General features: G+C 41.7%; 1 protein-coding gene across 2 annotated transcripts in view; it reads right to left on the bottom strand.

Moving 5' to 3' along the window:
* LOC134523427 (protoheme IX farnesyltransferase, mitochondrial) overlaps positions 1–14,986 on the bottom strand; it is a 110,539-nt gene extending 95,553 nt beyond the window's left edge. For both annotated transcript variants that reach the window (XM_063352358.1, XM_063352357.1), the window contains exons 1-4: positions 14,858–14,986; positions 14,141–14,265; positions 12,311–12,635; positions 3,285–3,409 (exon numbers count right to left, since the gene is read on the bottom strand). In XM_063352358.1, the coding sequence (XP_063208428.1) occupies positions 3,285–3,409; positions 12,311–12,635; positions 14,141–14,265; positions 14,858–14,900 (618 nt within the window). In that variant the 5' untranslated portion in view covers positions 14,901–14,986. The remainder of the gene's footprint in view (positions 1–3,284; positions 3,410–12,310; positions 12,636–14,140; positions 14,266–14,857) is intronic.
* Positions 14,987–16,696: the final 1,710 nt, after the last annotated feature.

Genomic DNA, 16,696 nt, shown 5'->3' with positions numbered 1-16,696 from the left:
CTCCAAGATTCTTCTCCTGACAGCTTCTACACAAATGTTTCTACAATGACCTCGCTGTAGAGCGGGCACCACGTTTCCCCCCAACGCAAGCCCGTGCTCAAGTACTTTTTGTCTATGTTTTCCAGGATATTTTCAAACACAACTTTTTCACTGTCATTTCACACACACACACAAAAAAAAAGTCATCAGCCTTTAAAAAATAATTACCCAGTTTCACAGAATCGTCATTAAAAATACATTATTTCTACTTGCATCGCAAAGTACAGCTAGAATTTAGAATTTACGGGTTGTGAAACTTGTTTGTAAATACATGCCTTTGATTGATAAATACCCAGATTGTACTTCTATAAACAATGGAAAAATACAATGCTGCCAAGTCCCATAATTCTTTTATTATTACTTTATTGTTAAGGACAGTGAAAGTGGGGCAGGAACCTTCACTCTGTCCAATTTTTGTAACTTTCTAGCTCTTGCAGTTAGGGGAAAAAAAAGTGCTTAGAGTATGGCATACACCCATCTGAAATCAAGAGAGGAAGTGATAATTAAAGGATCATTTTAGATCAACTTCGTACAGGAACAAAATACGACTACTTGGTCTCTGTGTGTTACTTAGCGTAGTCCTGGCTCCCTCCCCAGTAGTTAATTCAACCTAAATAGTTAATTCAACTTCATTCAATGCAGGTAAACTGGACTCAGCTCCTACCAGATTGCTAAAATGAAGTGGTCGAGAGAAGGAAAAAAACCACTCCTAATGACAGAATTTGAACCGTTAAAAGTTTGTATCAATACTTCCACAAATATTACGGAATCTCCATCACATTTTCACAGGACCAGGCTCCTCACATCCTGTCCTAAATCACGGGGAAGAATCTTAAACAATCGACACGTTACCTTCCCACGACATAGTTGAGGACTGTAAATCGCGAACACAGATTTAGCAGGGAAATGAGGGGTGGGAAAGACGAGTTGCCCTTAAAGATGTACAGATTTATAGCAAGATGGGAAGCGGAAAGACGGTTATCGTATAAAAAGGTCCTTAAGGGATAGCAAGGAGCAGCAAGGGAAACATGAGTCATGAGCTGCCAGAGAAGAGGATGCGTATGGGGAGCAATGGACAGAGCGAAGTAGCAATAAAGGAAGTTCCAAGTCAAATGTGCTGCCTCCCAAAGGTCGAGAAGGATACCCAAGCTTACAGTATTTATCAAAAATTAAATTCCCAGCCAATTCGGACACTGCAGCACCGGGAAAGGGCTGCTCATCGACTGAAAGAATCCATTGACAAACAAGGTCCTGGCCCACAGCTCTTTTTTTTTGCTTTGTTACCAACTCTGCTGCTTTATTTTCCTTAATGAGAGGAGTTGCCTTGAAGGTCTATCTGCATAGGCAAGTGGCTCAACATGAGCGAGTGGGCAAACTTAAAGCATTCAGCTGAGATTCTGAAAGAGTTTTACACTCTGTGAGGCCGGAGAAAGCTTCTCCATTTAGGGGCATATTAACAGCTGTTCCTACGGTGAGACAACAGTGAGTAAACAGTGAATTTTGAGGCCAAGCACAAAGTTACTGCACTCCTAACTTTCCCTTCCCATTCCAGCAAGCCTCAAAAACGTCTGACTCCAAATTATGGTGCAGGATTTCTGGTACTCCCAAGTATCTCACCATTTTAAAAAGTGCCTTCCAAGAGTTTTTAAATACAGAGACAAAATACAACACTGAGCAATACGTACAAGCTGAAGACAAAGAAAAACAGCTGCTTGTGCGTGAATATCATCTCTAGGATGATCTATCAAAATCTCAAGACAGACAGGTCACATGGGAGTCTCTAAACAAGAAATAATTAATTCTCCTCAGTCCAGTAGTATCCACATCAAAGGTGAAAGTAAACACGACAGTAAATATTTCAAAGGAGTGATAAGTCACAAAATGAATTTTTCATGTTAAAAAAAAGTATTAAAGGAAAAAAGGGAGGAAAAAACCTTAGCTCTAAAATCGTATCATAACCAAGAAAGCGTCTCCTTATTTATGACAGCTTTTCTACCCAGACTTTATGTGAAAAATATGTACATGATAACCAAAGGTATACTTCAGAAAATAGCACGACTGACTTAAAATTATTTTTCAAGGCTACCTAAGTGTTTTCAAGTTAGGGAGGCTACCTAAATATTTCCAAGCAACGAAAAATCATGCAGCATCTTTCCTATTTTGCAGGGAAAACAGACGCGAAGTTAGCTGCCTGCCCCGATTTTAAGCTCAGTGAAAACAAACAGTAAAACCTGTACTTACTTCAGTCTGAGCAAGACACGTGGCTTATGGGTGCAACCTCAACAAGCACATCAGGTGCCTACAACTGAGGTGGTACAAGGTGTCAACATCAAAGAGGGCGACTCAATCAAGGTGACTCCAGGATGTAGATCACAGGGAACGTCCATGCCCTGTGACATTCACAGGGTCCCAGCACTCACCCCCCCATCTCCCAGGTGATTGTTGGAACCCCAAAGTGCTATCAAAGGTGGCACTGCTACTGCCACTTCTTTTTCAGGCCATATTTACAATTGAAAGTTATAAATGTGGCTACTATGCTTTGTAACTCCTTTCAACACCACGAGCGTTGTTCCCCATTCACTAGTTCAGCTCTCACAAAATCAGAATTCCTTTGGGACTTAGGAAGAGCCTAACAGCAACTTTGCTTCACAGCTGAACTGCAGGAGAGCTGAGACACCAGCACCACGCTCCACAGGCACATTCACCCACGCAAAGAAGCACCCAGAACATCTGCGGCACAAAACAGCTACCACTCAATGGAGACTTTCAGTACGTTTTGTAGATGCAGGGGATTCCCTGATTCCAGCCTGAGCGTAAGCACCCAAACCCCACCAAAGTCCCACTACAGACTTTCAGAAAGGTGCTTTGAGCCATTCTTTAAGCAGGTCCGACAAGGTCATACAAGAACACAACCGAGGAACCAGGCTCGTAAGGCTGGAGCCCCGATGGCTATTCTTATACTCCAATTACACAGTCATTCCTATGTCATTTTCAGTGACCCATGCTCGGTATTATCAAGATAAACATTATTATTGGGAGGCTTAAAACCTCATCAACTCAATTCTGAATAAACACACTGTGCCTAGCAACTACACTTTAATTCGCAGACTTTAATCCTTCCATGGTGTCAGTTTTAGTGGCTCAGAGCTCAGGCGGCAGCTGAAGGCACTGCACTGCCAGCCTTGGGAGCATCTCAGAAGCCAGGACACCCCCAGTTTACGGTACGGGTGAGGAGATGGACTGACCTGATTGATGGAGTTGGCAGCACAGGAGGCCAGTCCGGTTCCGAGGGAGGCGAGCAGGAAACACGTCAGGTCAAAAGGGACCGGAGCCATGGCAAAGCCAGCAGACGCCGTGCTTACAACCAGAGCTGCAACACAAGCCAGAGCACAGGTCAAGGCATCAACGAGAAACCATCTCCTTTCTACAGACCACTAGGGTTAAGATTGCTAAACCCTGTAAGAACCTTTGGGCAGACTAACTTTTTACTACTTTTACTGATCAAAGTAGCTCCAGGAACTGCATACAATTAATACCAAAACTCTACATAAAGAGGGCAAAGATGAGAAGGAGAACTGTCACGAATGAAATGAGAAACTCAGAAGATCAGCACATCAGTAGATGAGGTGAGAATAAAACTTAGGCCTCTGTATTCTCTATTTTATGAGCTTGCCACAGGACCAAACTGCAACATGTACAGGTGATGCATTTGTTCCAGTAACTCACACATCATTGCAAAATGTAACATGGAAAAAAAAAAAACCAGTAAGAAAAATCCCAAATTGCGAGGTACGCATTATATAGCGGGAACTTAAGCAATGCAGAAAGTCAAAAAGAAACTCCGTGCACGCAGGCTACAGCTGGTGGAGTAACTTCACTGTTCAAGCATCTGCTCACACTGGTCCCATTTCACATGCGCAACTTCAGGCAGAAGGTAAAAAAAAAATAAAAAATAATAAATCACATCATCACATGGACCCAGCAGCTTTTAAAGGCCTCAAAATTTGAGTGGATTAATAAAAAAAATCCCTGTCAGTTTTGTCATCCAAAATTCTAGCTTTAGTACAGTACTGCAAGTCACATGCGTAAAATGAAAGTTACCCAAGTCTCGATCCTAGTATTGTAATTACCCAAATAATAGGTCTTAGAAACCTTACTGTTGGCAAGAAATAATACATGAAAAATTTCTTATACTATAAAAGTCAGCACATTTACTGAATATTTTGCTCATGGCCTTGAAACTTACAATCTAAAATTAATAGTTATTAAACAGAAAGTATTTAAATAATATTTTGCATGTAATTACACGTTCCAGACCGCAGCTGGCTCAAATCAAAGAATCAAAATGTTCTTATCTCCCCAATTCCTACAGTCTCCCGCTTGCCTGGAGTTAAATGACAAATAAATAACCTTTGCTGACTGAAAATACCTGGATTATCTGCTAAGCTGCGTTACTTGAGATGAAAACCTAAATGTCACAGCAGCGACCTGCCGGCGAGGATGCACATGCAAAGTGCTAGTTTTACGAACCGTGCCTGCTTTAGAACCTTCGGATTTAATCCTAAAAAGACAGTGACGAAAACTAGCTGCTCATCAAAACTTTCCTCTAAGTATTAAAATCCATTGGCAGCTGAATGTTATTATAATAATACACATAATATTATTATATACGGGAATTATTTAGCCCTGTTATGGATTCAGAGGCTGCGAACGTGCTGCGTCAGGGTCTCTGCCCGGTACCAAGCGGGGTCCCCCGGTTTCAATGCCCCAAAGCAGCGCCCGGCTCTCGCCGCCCTTCAGCTACCGCTAAAATCCAGTCGATCTGCAATGCAGCCCTATAACCCCACACAGACACGCAGCCACTCATCATTTCTGAAAGACTGGACCCCATTTGTTACACAAATACAACAGCATCTTGGTTTCAAACCCCTCGGATCCTTCTCAGTAGAGCGCACAAGGAAACAGGAACTGCATTGGTTTATAACCAATAAGGGTTAAAAAATACACCGAAAAGACGACGGTGAGAGAGTGGCGTTTGCATTTCTAAGAGTGATTACATTCATTTTTTTGCATAATAAATCACACGCTCACTTCTAGGCAAGAATTTAATTAAAACTTATCTTAGAGAGCACTTTACGCCAATTTATTATGGGAAAACAGCAACTCATTTACTGCAGAAGAAAGGTGGAGCGGATTGGCAAACAGTCAGTGTAACATTACCGTTACACTGACCTCAAAGAAATTCTAATACCGTACGGCTACAGCGCTAATTAAAGTCCCCATTGATTTCTCTAGATTAATTTCAGCCAGTCATTTCAGTGTGACTTATCGGAACTTCATTTAAAAAGTCCGAGGCCCATCCTCTCACTTATCCCATCGAATCAGGTATTTGGAGTTGTTTGGGCAGCGCTCTGGACACCAGCGCGTTCCCCGCTTGCCTCGCGGCCCAGCGATTCAAATCCAACACGTCAAGAGTAAATAAGAAAAGGTTCCCTTTGGATTGGGAAGTTTATTTTCTTTCACCGTGGAAGCGATCATTTCTTCTTCTGCTTTCCTCATGGAGGAAAAGTGTATTTAATTGAGAACACATCAAGGGAATGAGGTCATTGACTCTGTTTGTTTTTTAATCTCTGTTAGTTTAGTGCTTTAGGGGCCAAATTAACTTCACCTTATTGCATAATAGATGGAATTGATCCTTTCAAGATTTGTTGATGAGAGTTGGCATTATATATGCTCTTCAGAAAGAAGCCAGGATTTAAACTTATGATCTCAGCCTAAACCTAATTTTTGGTCTTTTAAACATCTTTAGCTTTAACAAAAAAAAAAAAATCAACAAGGGACATTTGTCTCCAATTTCAACGTAAATTAAAAAGAAAAAGCTAATGGATTGGTGACAAAAAGAGTGAATTATGATGTTTCTAGCATAAAAACACATACAAGAAGTCTGTAGTGTACAGTAGTCTCTGCATTCCTCTTCGGCTTCATCGTAACATGATCTGCCTTTATAAATCCCCGTATTTGTATTTATAGCATGCGAATCACTAAGCCATATTTTGTTTACCTCCTATTAAAAAGTAGCCAAGCCAAAATAAAAGCGTAGAAAGCCAAAGCAAACCAATTCAGCTTTAGATTGCCTTTCTGCTCCTGGACTGATGGGATATCAGTACATATGGAAGGACAAAAGCACATGCATTTCGACTTTGATTAAAGAAACACTTTCAGTGTTCTACTGCAAATGTTCCCATGCTCCTTAAAGGAAATCAGCATTCCCAAAGCTGATGGAGCATCTAAATTTGTTGTTGATTATAACCCGCACACTAAAGGAGGCCAAACTCCCGAAGCAAATTTAAATTTGGGACAATCATTTGAAACAACTCTTTCTATCATATCCTATAAAATTCAAGTCCCATATCACAAACAGAGCAGATGGTAAAAGATTATCACTATCAAACAATTTTAAAATGCTTTGCAAAAAAATAAACTGTAATAATACTGCATCTCATTAGTTTTCCTTGTAGCACGGAAAACAAATTGCCAGAAAGCTACTGCTATTAAGCTTTGTTTCTTTGATAGGATAATAGTTACCGTTTTAATAATCACAAAATGAGAACTACTTTGACAGGCATATGAGACGTATTTATAACTGAGAATAAATGTAGACTAGTAATAATCTAAACGACATATACCGATAAATCTTTGTCAAAGTTTCTGGCTATATTAAAGCTACTATTTAAATAAATGCCATTATTCCAGAATAAAATGGAAACGTACTGGAACTCCGCTAAAGTAAATGGATTTTTATTTACTAGAGCGGCTGTTACCAGATTTTTAGCCTACGAACACAACATAGGCACCATATTTAGCCACTGTCGCTCGATTACGCTGGGGTTTGGTAACAGTCAAGAGCCATTACGCAAAGCTGGATGGATATCCATCATCTTCCTTTTACAAATACGCAACAGACCAAGAGATGAAGCAGGATGTTCCCGATCACACCATAAGTCAGTAGCGAACGTCTCAGGCTTCTCATTTCCAGTTCAACACTCCCGCGCTAGAGGATCGCTAGCGCACAGACACAAATTCCTACGTAAGCAAGACAGCCAACAAATTCCAGGTGTCTTCTAGTAAATGAGACAGAGTTATTTTCTTAAAAGGGGACATATGAAAAAATGCTCTATTTTAGTCTCCAAAACTGAAAATGATCATAAATTATCATAAGTCTCCACTTTGTAAATCCTAAATGTAGGTCAGTAAGTCCATGACATAGCAACCATGCACAATTTTGCAGCTGGCAGTGTCTTCTCCTAAGTTTTTGTCTAATATTGTCTAGCAGCAACACAGCGTAATTCAGACTGGAAGGGATCTCAGGAGAACATCAAGTCCAACCTCCCACTCAAGGCAGGTCCCTTAGGGCTTTGTCATCTCCAAGGATGGAAGTGTCACATCATCTCTGGGCAACTTGCTCCAAAGTTTGACTGTCCTCATGGTGAAACTGTCCTCATTTTTTCCTTATGTCAAGCCAGAACCTCCCATTTCAATTTACAAAACATGTTTTCTCTGTGCCAAGATTCACGTATTTTACAGAAGATTTGAAAACCAAAGCATAAGATGCTTCCAAATCTGTCTTTCAAAGACTTTCAGCAGCTGATTGGAGAATTCCACATCCTCCTTCCTGTGGAAGAAGCTGCTAATGATCAGATGGCATCAAAATGCCATCTATTTACTTTTACCTTAAAAACAAACATCAAGCAAATTTATGGGCCTCCCTAGAGAATTGATTACATCAGTCTTGTGATTCTGTCCACAACATGCACATTACACATGCCAAGAACACAATAGATTTGATTCTGATCTGACTACAATAAACCCTGGAATGACTCTATTAAAAGATGATTAATGACTCCAGATTTACATAGATGTAAACAGCCTGGCCTATTATAGCTCTAAGGTATAGACCACAACAAAACCAGAGATAATTTACTCTCAACTCTTCCTACCTCATGTTAATAGGACACTAGGTTGAACTCTCTGAGCGGTAGATACAACCAAACAATGTCTCGCAGCCTCAGTGAGAGAAGCACAGCAAAATATAAGCTTACTTTGAGGAGGTTTCCAGATTTCTTGGTGTTTGGAGAAATAGTAACGTACTTAAAGGGAAGCAAAGGAGGGTTTCTGTTAGAGACACTTTTCAGCAGTAAGGGCGGTAACACACTGCCACAGGCTGCCCAGGAAAGCTGTATATTCCCTGCTTGGGTTTAGGAACAGACAAAGCAACATCAATTTAGGAATGACAGACCTAAAGGTGATCCTGACTTGAGGGAAAATGGATTGGGTTAGAAGCGGCCCTTTTTGGTCCCTGTGATTATGCACAGATACTGCACACGCTAAACCAAAGCAAGACACCAAGTGCAGAAGTTTTTCTGGTGAGATCCGAAACAAAGTTTTCAGTAATCAGAACAGAAAAGCAATGTTCAATGGATTGACTATTAAAACGTACTTTGAAGAAAATACTACCAAAACTCTAAAACACCTTCTAAGAGTTGGAAATTAAAAGTACCTTGCAATGAGATGTCGTAAAAGAATATAAAGGTTTTGGGGGAGAGACTGTGACTTCGCATATGACATGTGGGTAAATAATAACCAGTTAATACACAATTGTGAATGAAGAAGAATCTTCAGACAAACTAATATGATTGTGGACAGAAATAAAAGTGTTAACTGTAGTACATTAAAACACAGGATAAAGGAAAGGTAGATAAATATTTAAAACACAGGGGCTCTAGTATGACTTTCTAAAGATCCATGTTATGGTAGGCTGGAGTCAGGACTCGGCTCTTCCAGGCAGAGCAGAGATAGAGACATGGTAAAGACACAGCCCCTTCCTCAATGAACTTGCAAGTTTGATTAAAAATTCTGCAGCTGATTAGAAATTAGCAGTTAAGTTTGCATCTGACCCATGTTGATACATCCACTTCTCAGACAGGTGCTACATCAGGTGCAATACATCAATAGCTGGTTGTCCTCACCAAAAGACCAACATGAAGACATCCTTTAACAGGAGCAACGATGAGGAAATGTTCAGAAACCACAGAGAAATATCTCACAAAAACATTCAGCATTTTTCATATCATGCCTTCATCCAACTCCCCCAAATTAAACACTGAAGTTTAATTTTCCAGTGTTTTTGCACATAGCTCATCTTAGTTTTCATCTGTGATCACTAGGGAAAACATTACTTAAATGCAAACATGAAGCTAAATTTAAGATGAGACGACCCAAAACTCTTACTGTGTTTGCATTATAAATTATTAGAATCTCCTCCTATTACCATACCCTCACATCTCTCTCTCCTATTTTCAGCTACGCATGAACTTTAGGATAAAGTTGAGAACAATGACACTTATAATTCTGAAAACTTATCGGACATGCATTAGCTTGCCAAGTGCCTAGATGGTAAGACACAGCTGTTCAGACAGCGGCCAACAGAGAACACCACAGAGAAGGGAAAGGATGGAAATTGAACCCAAAAAGGTAGGTTACACGACAAGTAATTAAAAGTTCCCTAATTGTTTTCTATGGCAAAAGAATATAAACAAAAATCTTTTCCTGTTGGGTAAGGCAAAGCTTCTAATGGCAGAGTCACAAGAGCGGCAGTTTACATGAAGCAGGAGGGTATGGTAATCGCTAAACTCATTTCCTTTCAAAGGTGAATTACAGTTCAGAATACAAACAAACATTCTCTTTACTTTAGCAGCGGGAAAAGAGGAGGGCATAAGGAAGTCCCATTTTAGCATAATGCAGAGTTTGTTTTTTTGTTATTTCATACTCTAAAAAGTATAAATAGGGAGCCTGCCAAGAAAAACACACAGGATACGAGATCTATCAGAACTTCATGGGTGAAGGGAATGGAGTTGTGTGTCATTTGTAACTTAAAAACCGACCTCAGAGAGCTTATTTTGCTTTATAAAAAAATAAAATCAAAGAACTGCGCCGCCATATTCTTTAGAGAATATATAATTTGCCTAAATGATTGCAGAAGTTGGAAAAAAGCTAGTTCTATTCCCTTGCTCCACACACTACACCCAGTAAGTTTCCTGTGCATCTCTCACACTATTCTATGACCAATAAAGACCAACAAGAGAACTCCCCTCGTACAAGCCCCTCTTCACCCAATTTATTCTTTTACACTTCCTACTTCCAATAAAATCTCCACACCCCAGATCACCACCTCCGCCAAACATATAAAGATCCCAACGAGAAGAGAGGTTAAGGTTTTTTTCTCTATCTCTATACCTTCTCAACAGGTACAAAGTTTACTACGCTCCCCTTGTATCAAGAAGGGCACATCTCAAAATGCAAACTCATAGAAAACAACTGACAAGCCTGAAGCACTTGAAATTCTGTAACCAATGCCCTCTACAGCTTTCAAGGAACACCTTATTTTAAAATGAGCGCAGTGCTTTCTTGCCGGTCAATATTGCCTTTTGCAGTTAAACACGAGCCTACCAGAAGCTACTGAAAAGTTTGGCAGCAATAGGGAGGCCACACAGCAAAAGCAGCCCATAAAATTATTTTCTCTAGAAAAAGACACTCTTCCATCTTGGTGTAGTTCTTGAAACTCCCATTTTGAGGAGCACCCGTAATGCTCCAGCACCAGTAATACTCGTAGGATTAACACTGAGCTTACCCATAAGGAGCATTAGCAACCACAGTTCATCCGCTCCCTCTCCTTTTTAAGGTGGTCACTAAATCATTGCATTTTAACTTTTAATTTCTGGATCTAGTGAGATTTTTTAAATTTAATTCTACTTCAATAACTAGCCAGCTTTCAAGTTCACATAGAAGAGCCACTTAAATAAAATCACCTCACTGAAAATACGCCAGAAGAGCAAATCGTTCATATAGCACTTAAGTTATCCATGGTGAGCCCAACAAAACCAAAATATTACCAAAACTGAACGGCACGGGGGAGAAAGAGACAAGACCTGTATTATGCAAGAATAAAGAAGAGGCAATAGTTGAGGTTGTATGTGGACAAAGCTGTTGCAACTTTGAAGTACAATAATCCTGGTAACCACTGAATGTGCCAGTAGGAGTTTTATATACCTAAATTTGAAACTACCAAGGCTAAGAGGTAAAAGCTGCATGGTAAAGTATCAAAAGATGAGCTTTTCATCCCTCGAGTCTACTAACGCAACTCTTTACCAGCATAAAATAAACACCTTGAGCTTTTTAAAAAATAATGAGGAAGAACATTTGGACATACAAACAAGATCAGCTTTGCCAAGTCCAAAAGATGAGATGTCTCATCAACACTGAGAACTATACAGCTTTTTGTTAGAGAAAAATCTAAGTGACCCTTGTACACTGTATGCGGTCTGTACAATTTTTCCATGGAGAAGCAAGCAATGAAAATATATATATCGCAAGACAAAGAGTTTCAAAAAGGAAACTGAATTCAGGATTTTTATTACAACAAATGGTTACGGCAAACAACAGTTTTATTATCAAGAATTTATTTCACCCACTGGAGAGAGGACCACAGTAGGGGCTTAGGAAATTATATTTCTGTTCTTGGCCTCCGTACAGAGAAGATGTAAGTCTACGGTCAGAACATTAGTTTCCTTAGACATTAAAGTATATATAACACTACCAATGTGTAATGAAGTAATCTACAGTTGTTAAGTATTACTGTAAGGGAAAATGTAGCTAGGCTGCAAGGCAAACTGCTGGTTTGAAGATACAATCACTCACCAGAAAAATAAATTATACCTTATTTTAGAAAATCTAATTGGTCACAAACATTTTCCTTTATAAGATACGAAATTATTCATATTATCTTTTGTTAGTACTTTTAGTACCAATTTCACAATAAGCATTACTAAAGTGAAACTTAAGTAAATAAGCCAGAACATTGGTAAACTTAAACAAGACTACTTTAAATACTACTACTTTACAATGCTTGTAAATTCACTTCCTAATCCAGTTTCACGGAATTTTTTGTACTAATGCTTGCTTATGATTCCCAAAAGCTAGCTGGCAATACGATACAAGCTCCTCCTCACTGTTTTTAAACAAATTTAATGAGAAAACCACTAAACACTTCCATAAAACAATTTTTCCCTGCACACATTTGATGGAATTGACCTGGGTACTTTGCGTCAGTCAAGCGGGAATTATCACACAAAAGCCTACACAGTACCAGTAAAATGCTGAAAAACTCTGATATCAAACAGGATGTGCAGAAGAGAAAAAATGACCAGTATAGTACCTGTAAGCTTGATTTTGGACAAGCGTGCCAAAATTCCTGGCAAATCATCCAGACGTAGCTTCATTTCTTTCCACTGTCTGTCTTCTTTGGGTTCTGCTCTTACTGGTGCAACCGAGCCTTCAGTTTCTGCAGCTGATTTCACTTCTCTCAGCTCATTTCTGCTTGATGTCTCAGACAAAGGTTGATGAACAGGTGAAATTGGTCTAATCTTGTGTATAACCTTTTTTTCTTGATCCAATTGCTGAAGCTCACGAAAAGGAGATGCAACTGAATCTGACTTGGGTTTGGCTCGTTGGCTGAGGTCTTTGTTGTATTGCGTTACATACTGAACAGAATGAGAAATGTTAAGGTGAATAGTTGAGAAGACATTTCTGTCCATTTCAGGTCATTAACAACATGAATTATATTATTCTTATTGGTAGCAGAATTACGTCCTATGATGACATGACTGAGTGAGCCTGAATTTCAAACACTTATTCCACATGCAGAAAAGTTTCTGAAGTTGGACAAGATATTAGAGGCAGATTTACAGTCAATCAGTTCATCTTTAAACAATTCCAGTTTCCAAATATAAGCACTAAACGTTTTGTATCTTTAAGATACGGGGGGGGGGGGGGGGGGGGGGGGGGGGAACGACCAGAAAAATGACAGAATATACAATTTACCTCCTACGACATAAAATCGTCACCCACATTAGGCTATTACTACTAAGCCCAAACTTTATGCTAATTTACGAGGCTTAACAATTTTCAACAGGAGTTCAAATGAACATATACTGAAAGGAAAGACAGTTGTCTCCTCTCTTTTAAAACTCTTGCAGAATAAAACACAAGAGTAAGAAAAAGAGCATTTCGCTTCTCCTATGTATTTTCTTTCCCAAAATATTCTATGTATTTCAAGCAACAGACATAAAAAGACTGAGCTTTCAGTTAATCATGGTTTAAAGTACAAGTTAATAATTATAAAGGGAGACATGAAACCCTGTATGAATGATGCGAATACAGATGAAATCAATAGCAAGAAAAAAGGATTTGGGAAGTGCTGGTGATCCCCAGAAGCGTGGGAGAGACCCGCAAGAGATCTCTTGCTTCACACAGGAACAAAGCTCAAAAAATACCAATAGATGTACGTGCTCCTTGTGGTCAAAGGAGTAGTTAGCTGTAAGACTTAGTCTTATCCGTATTTCATAGATATAGCTCCTAAATACAATGAACAGGACACAACTCAGAGAGGAGCAAAATATGTCTTTTACCACCATCCTCTTACATGTGCTACAACTGTTCAAAGAAGACGACACAATTTCAGGGGTTTGAATGATAATTACAGCTCTTTTAATACCTAAAATTAACAACAGGCCATAGAATGTAACCCCTTAAGTTAATGAGCTCAGGAGTTTTGATTCAAATGAATTGATTGACCCTTCAGTCAGAACACACTACCCCAACAAGTATGTTCCATCTATCACTTATATGAATGCTAGCCAAAATTTGATTTGCTTATTAGCATTTTAACAAATAACTTTGAAAATAATTTCATTTCACACTTCTCAACATGAGATGAGAAGGCACAGGAAGCTTCTGGTCAGGTAGAGGACACACTGCAGCCCAAGGCATTATCCTTGCCACAGTGGGTTTCCCCTAACCTCAAATGTTTTAGATCCCAAGTGTTTAACTTTGAAGCAATGCAGAAAAGGAGACGCTTAGAATTGCCCGAGCTTCGTAGATATAAAAAAATATTATTTTTATCAACTAATCTCCATTTGGACTTATCACATGGGACAAAATGAATTAAAGAATGAGAAACATGGGATAAATAAACTCCCTGACTTACCATTCGTTTGAGAAAGTTAAAGTACTGAAATGTAACCAATCTGCCATTGGCTACACGGCACAGATGCACAAACTGGCATGGTACCCGCCGTATTCCAGTGTTCTTCAGATGCCAAACAAATAACCCTAATTAAAGAAAAAATTAGAACATTAGATTCCAGTTCCCTCTCTGCCACTGAATTTGCTTCTAATTCAGACTCCAATGTCACCAGCCGTGACACAAGACACCCCCCAAAAAGGGAACTGGGGCTGCTCAGATCAGGAGAAACACGTTTGCAGGCACCAGGAGAAAGAACTGAAAGCAGAGGATTGGCCTGATGGTTTGGGCGAGTTCTTCCACATCTCCTAGCCCCCTAGGGAGGCATTCTTCGGTTCTTCTTCTATGACTGGCTCTACATGCTATCAATAAAATTACCTCGGCAAAATGGCACAAGCAGCACTGAAAGGAAGCTGCTGACACAGGGCAGCACCAAAGTCAAATGCATGAAAAGGACACGCCTGTACGACACGACACCTATAGCTCTATAAAGGTACAGGTACGGAGGGACACTTACAGAGACATACAACCTGTGTATATCACTATATAGCGCAACCCCAGGCATTACTCCCAGCCCGGGGGTCATCCCGGGTCGGCACCGGCCCTGCCCCCCCCACCGACCGCGGCCCCCCTCCACCCCCAGACCCCGCCGCGGCCTCGCAGCCCCGCGGGCGGCGGTACCTGCCAGCGCCCGGGGCGGGCTGCAGCGGCGGGCAGCGCTCATGGCCGCAGCGCTGCTCCCGCCGCCCTCTCCCCTCACCGCCTGGGCGCCGCCATCTTGCCCGCCATGACCTCTAAACGACGTCCGGGTCGGCGCTTCCGGTGGCGGGGCGGGCGCTGGGGGTCGCCGGGCGGGGCGGGAGCGGCCGGGCCGGGGCCGGGAATCAGAGGGAAAGCCGGGGCTGGGACGTCCCGTCCCCGCAAGCCGCAGCGCGGGGGATCGGGCCCCGTCAGGCTGCGGGGAAGGCGCCTTCGGCCCCGCCGTTCGCCGCAGGGGCCGAGCCCGCCGCCTCCCGCTCCGCGTAGGGGAGAAGCGCTTCACGGCCCCGGGCGGCTGGGTTGGGCCTGGAGAGACGGCGCGGTGGGGGATGCGGTTGAGGGTTGGTCCTGCCAAGCAAGTGCTGGAGCAGCTTCCCACCGAGCGTCACCTGTAAACCGAGAAATACCTCCCGAGGGGGAGAACGGCTCGGTGGGTTTCAAGGTTTGGGGTATAACAAAGAGATTAAGGCGTTCAGGGCGGAGCTGGGGCTGGGCTGGAGGCTCCAGACACATCTCCCATGAAAAAGTGGCCCTGAGCCCTGTCCGGGGCATCGTCCCAGCCGCTTGGTCCTGGCACTGGTTGGAATTGCCTCATCTGCATCGCTGGGCTCATTTTCAGTTAACAGTTACACAGCGTCCGTGAAGAGGGTGCCATGGAGTTCACAGAAGGTGGCATAATACTTAATAAAAAGGACCAAGAGAGCTCTAATAATAAAAAAATAATCACAGACTGGCGGGGGTCGGAAGGGCCCTCTGGAGATCACCCAGTCCAACCCCCTGCCAGAGCAGGGTCACCCACAGCAGGTGGCACAGGAACGCCTCCAGGCGGGTTTGGGATGTCTCCAGAGACGGAGACTCCCCCACCTCTCGGGGCAGCCTGGGCCAGGGCTCTGCCACCCTCACAGCAAAGAAGTTCCTCCTCCTGTTTAGGTGGAACTCCCTATGGTCAAGTTTGTGCCCGTTACCCCTTGTCCTGTCCCCGGGCACCACTGAAAAGAGCCTGGCCCCATCCTCCTGACACCCCCCCTTTCAGTATTGATAAGCGTTGATAAGATCCCCCCTCAGGTGTCTTTTTTTCCAGACTAAAAAGACCGAAGTCCTCAGCCTTTCTTCATAAGACGAATGCATAAATGCATTCTCGAGGACAGGGAGTCTCATTCCGTGAAGGACGTGAGCTTTGAAGAGCCAAAGGTTTGGTAAAAAAAATAAAATCTGTATTTAGATCCAAAAGTAATTTTGGAAAATGCAAGTTTGATTTCTGTACCCTTTGGGTGAAGTTACGTGTTGCAGGAGGTCAGAGCGAAGAGCTGATCCAGCTGTCCTCTCCTCCCCTCATACAAGTTCTGAGGGTGGCTGGACCCTTTGTTAGCTGCCTCAACTTGCTAACCTGAAGGGAAAAAAAAATGCTTATTTTGTTGATTTAAGTATTGGAACTCACCCCGTGCGGTGTCTGAGAGGTTGAAAGCCGGTTCATGGCATGGAGGAAGGGGCCTTGACTGGAGTCTGAACAGAAAGGGAAGGGAATGGTTAGGACTGCTCAAGCTGTAAAGCGTAATTGCACCCCCAGGCACCTTTAAAATGTTTTCTCTTAAGAGTTTAAGTTCAGGAGATGTAGGCTATAAGTCACTTAAATGCTTTTGAAAATCATTCTCAATATTTTAACATGGAAATCTTCCTCAGAACCATCCTCCTCCCAGGCTTTCATTTCTTTATAGTGCTTAAATTCACGCAAAAGTCATCTTAAATCATTATTAGGAAGAT

Source organism: Chroicocephalus ridibundus, chromosome 14, assembly GCF_963924245.1.
Source record: "Chroicocephalus ridibundus chromosome 14, bChrRid1.1, whole genome shotgun sequence".
Lineage (NCBI taxonomy): Eukaryota > Metazoa > Chordata > Aves > Charadriiformes > Laridae > Chroicocephalus > Chroicocephalus ridibundus.
This window is presented reverse-complemented; position numbering and strand designations above follow the sequence as displayed.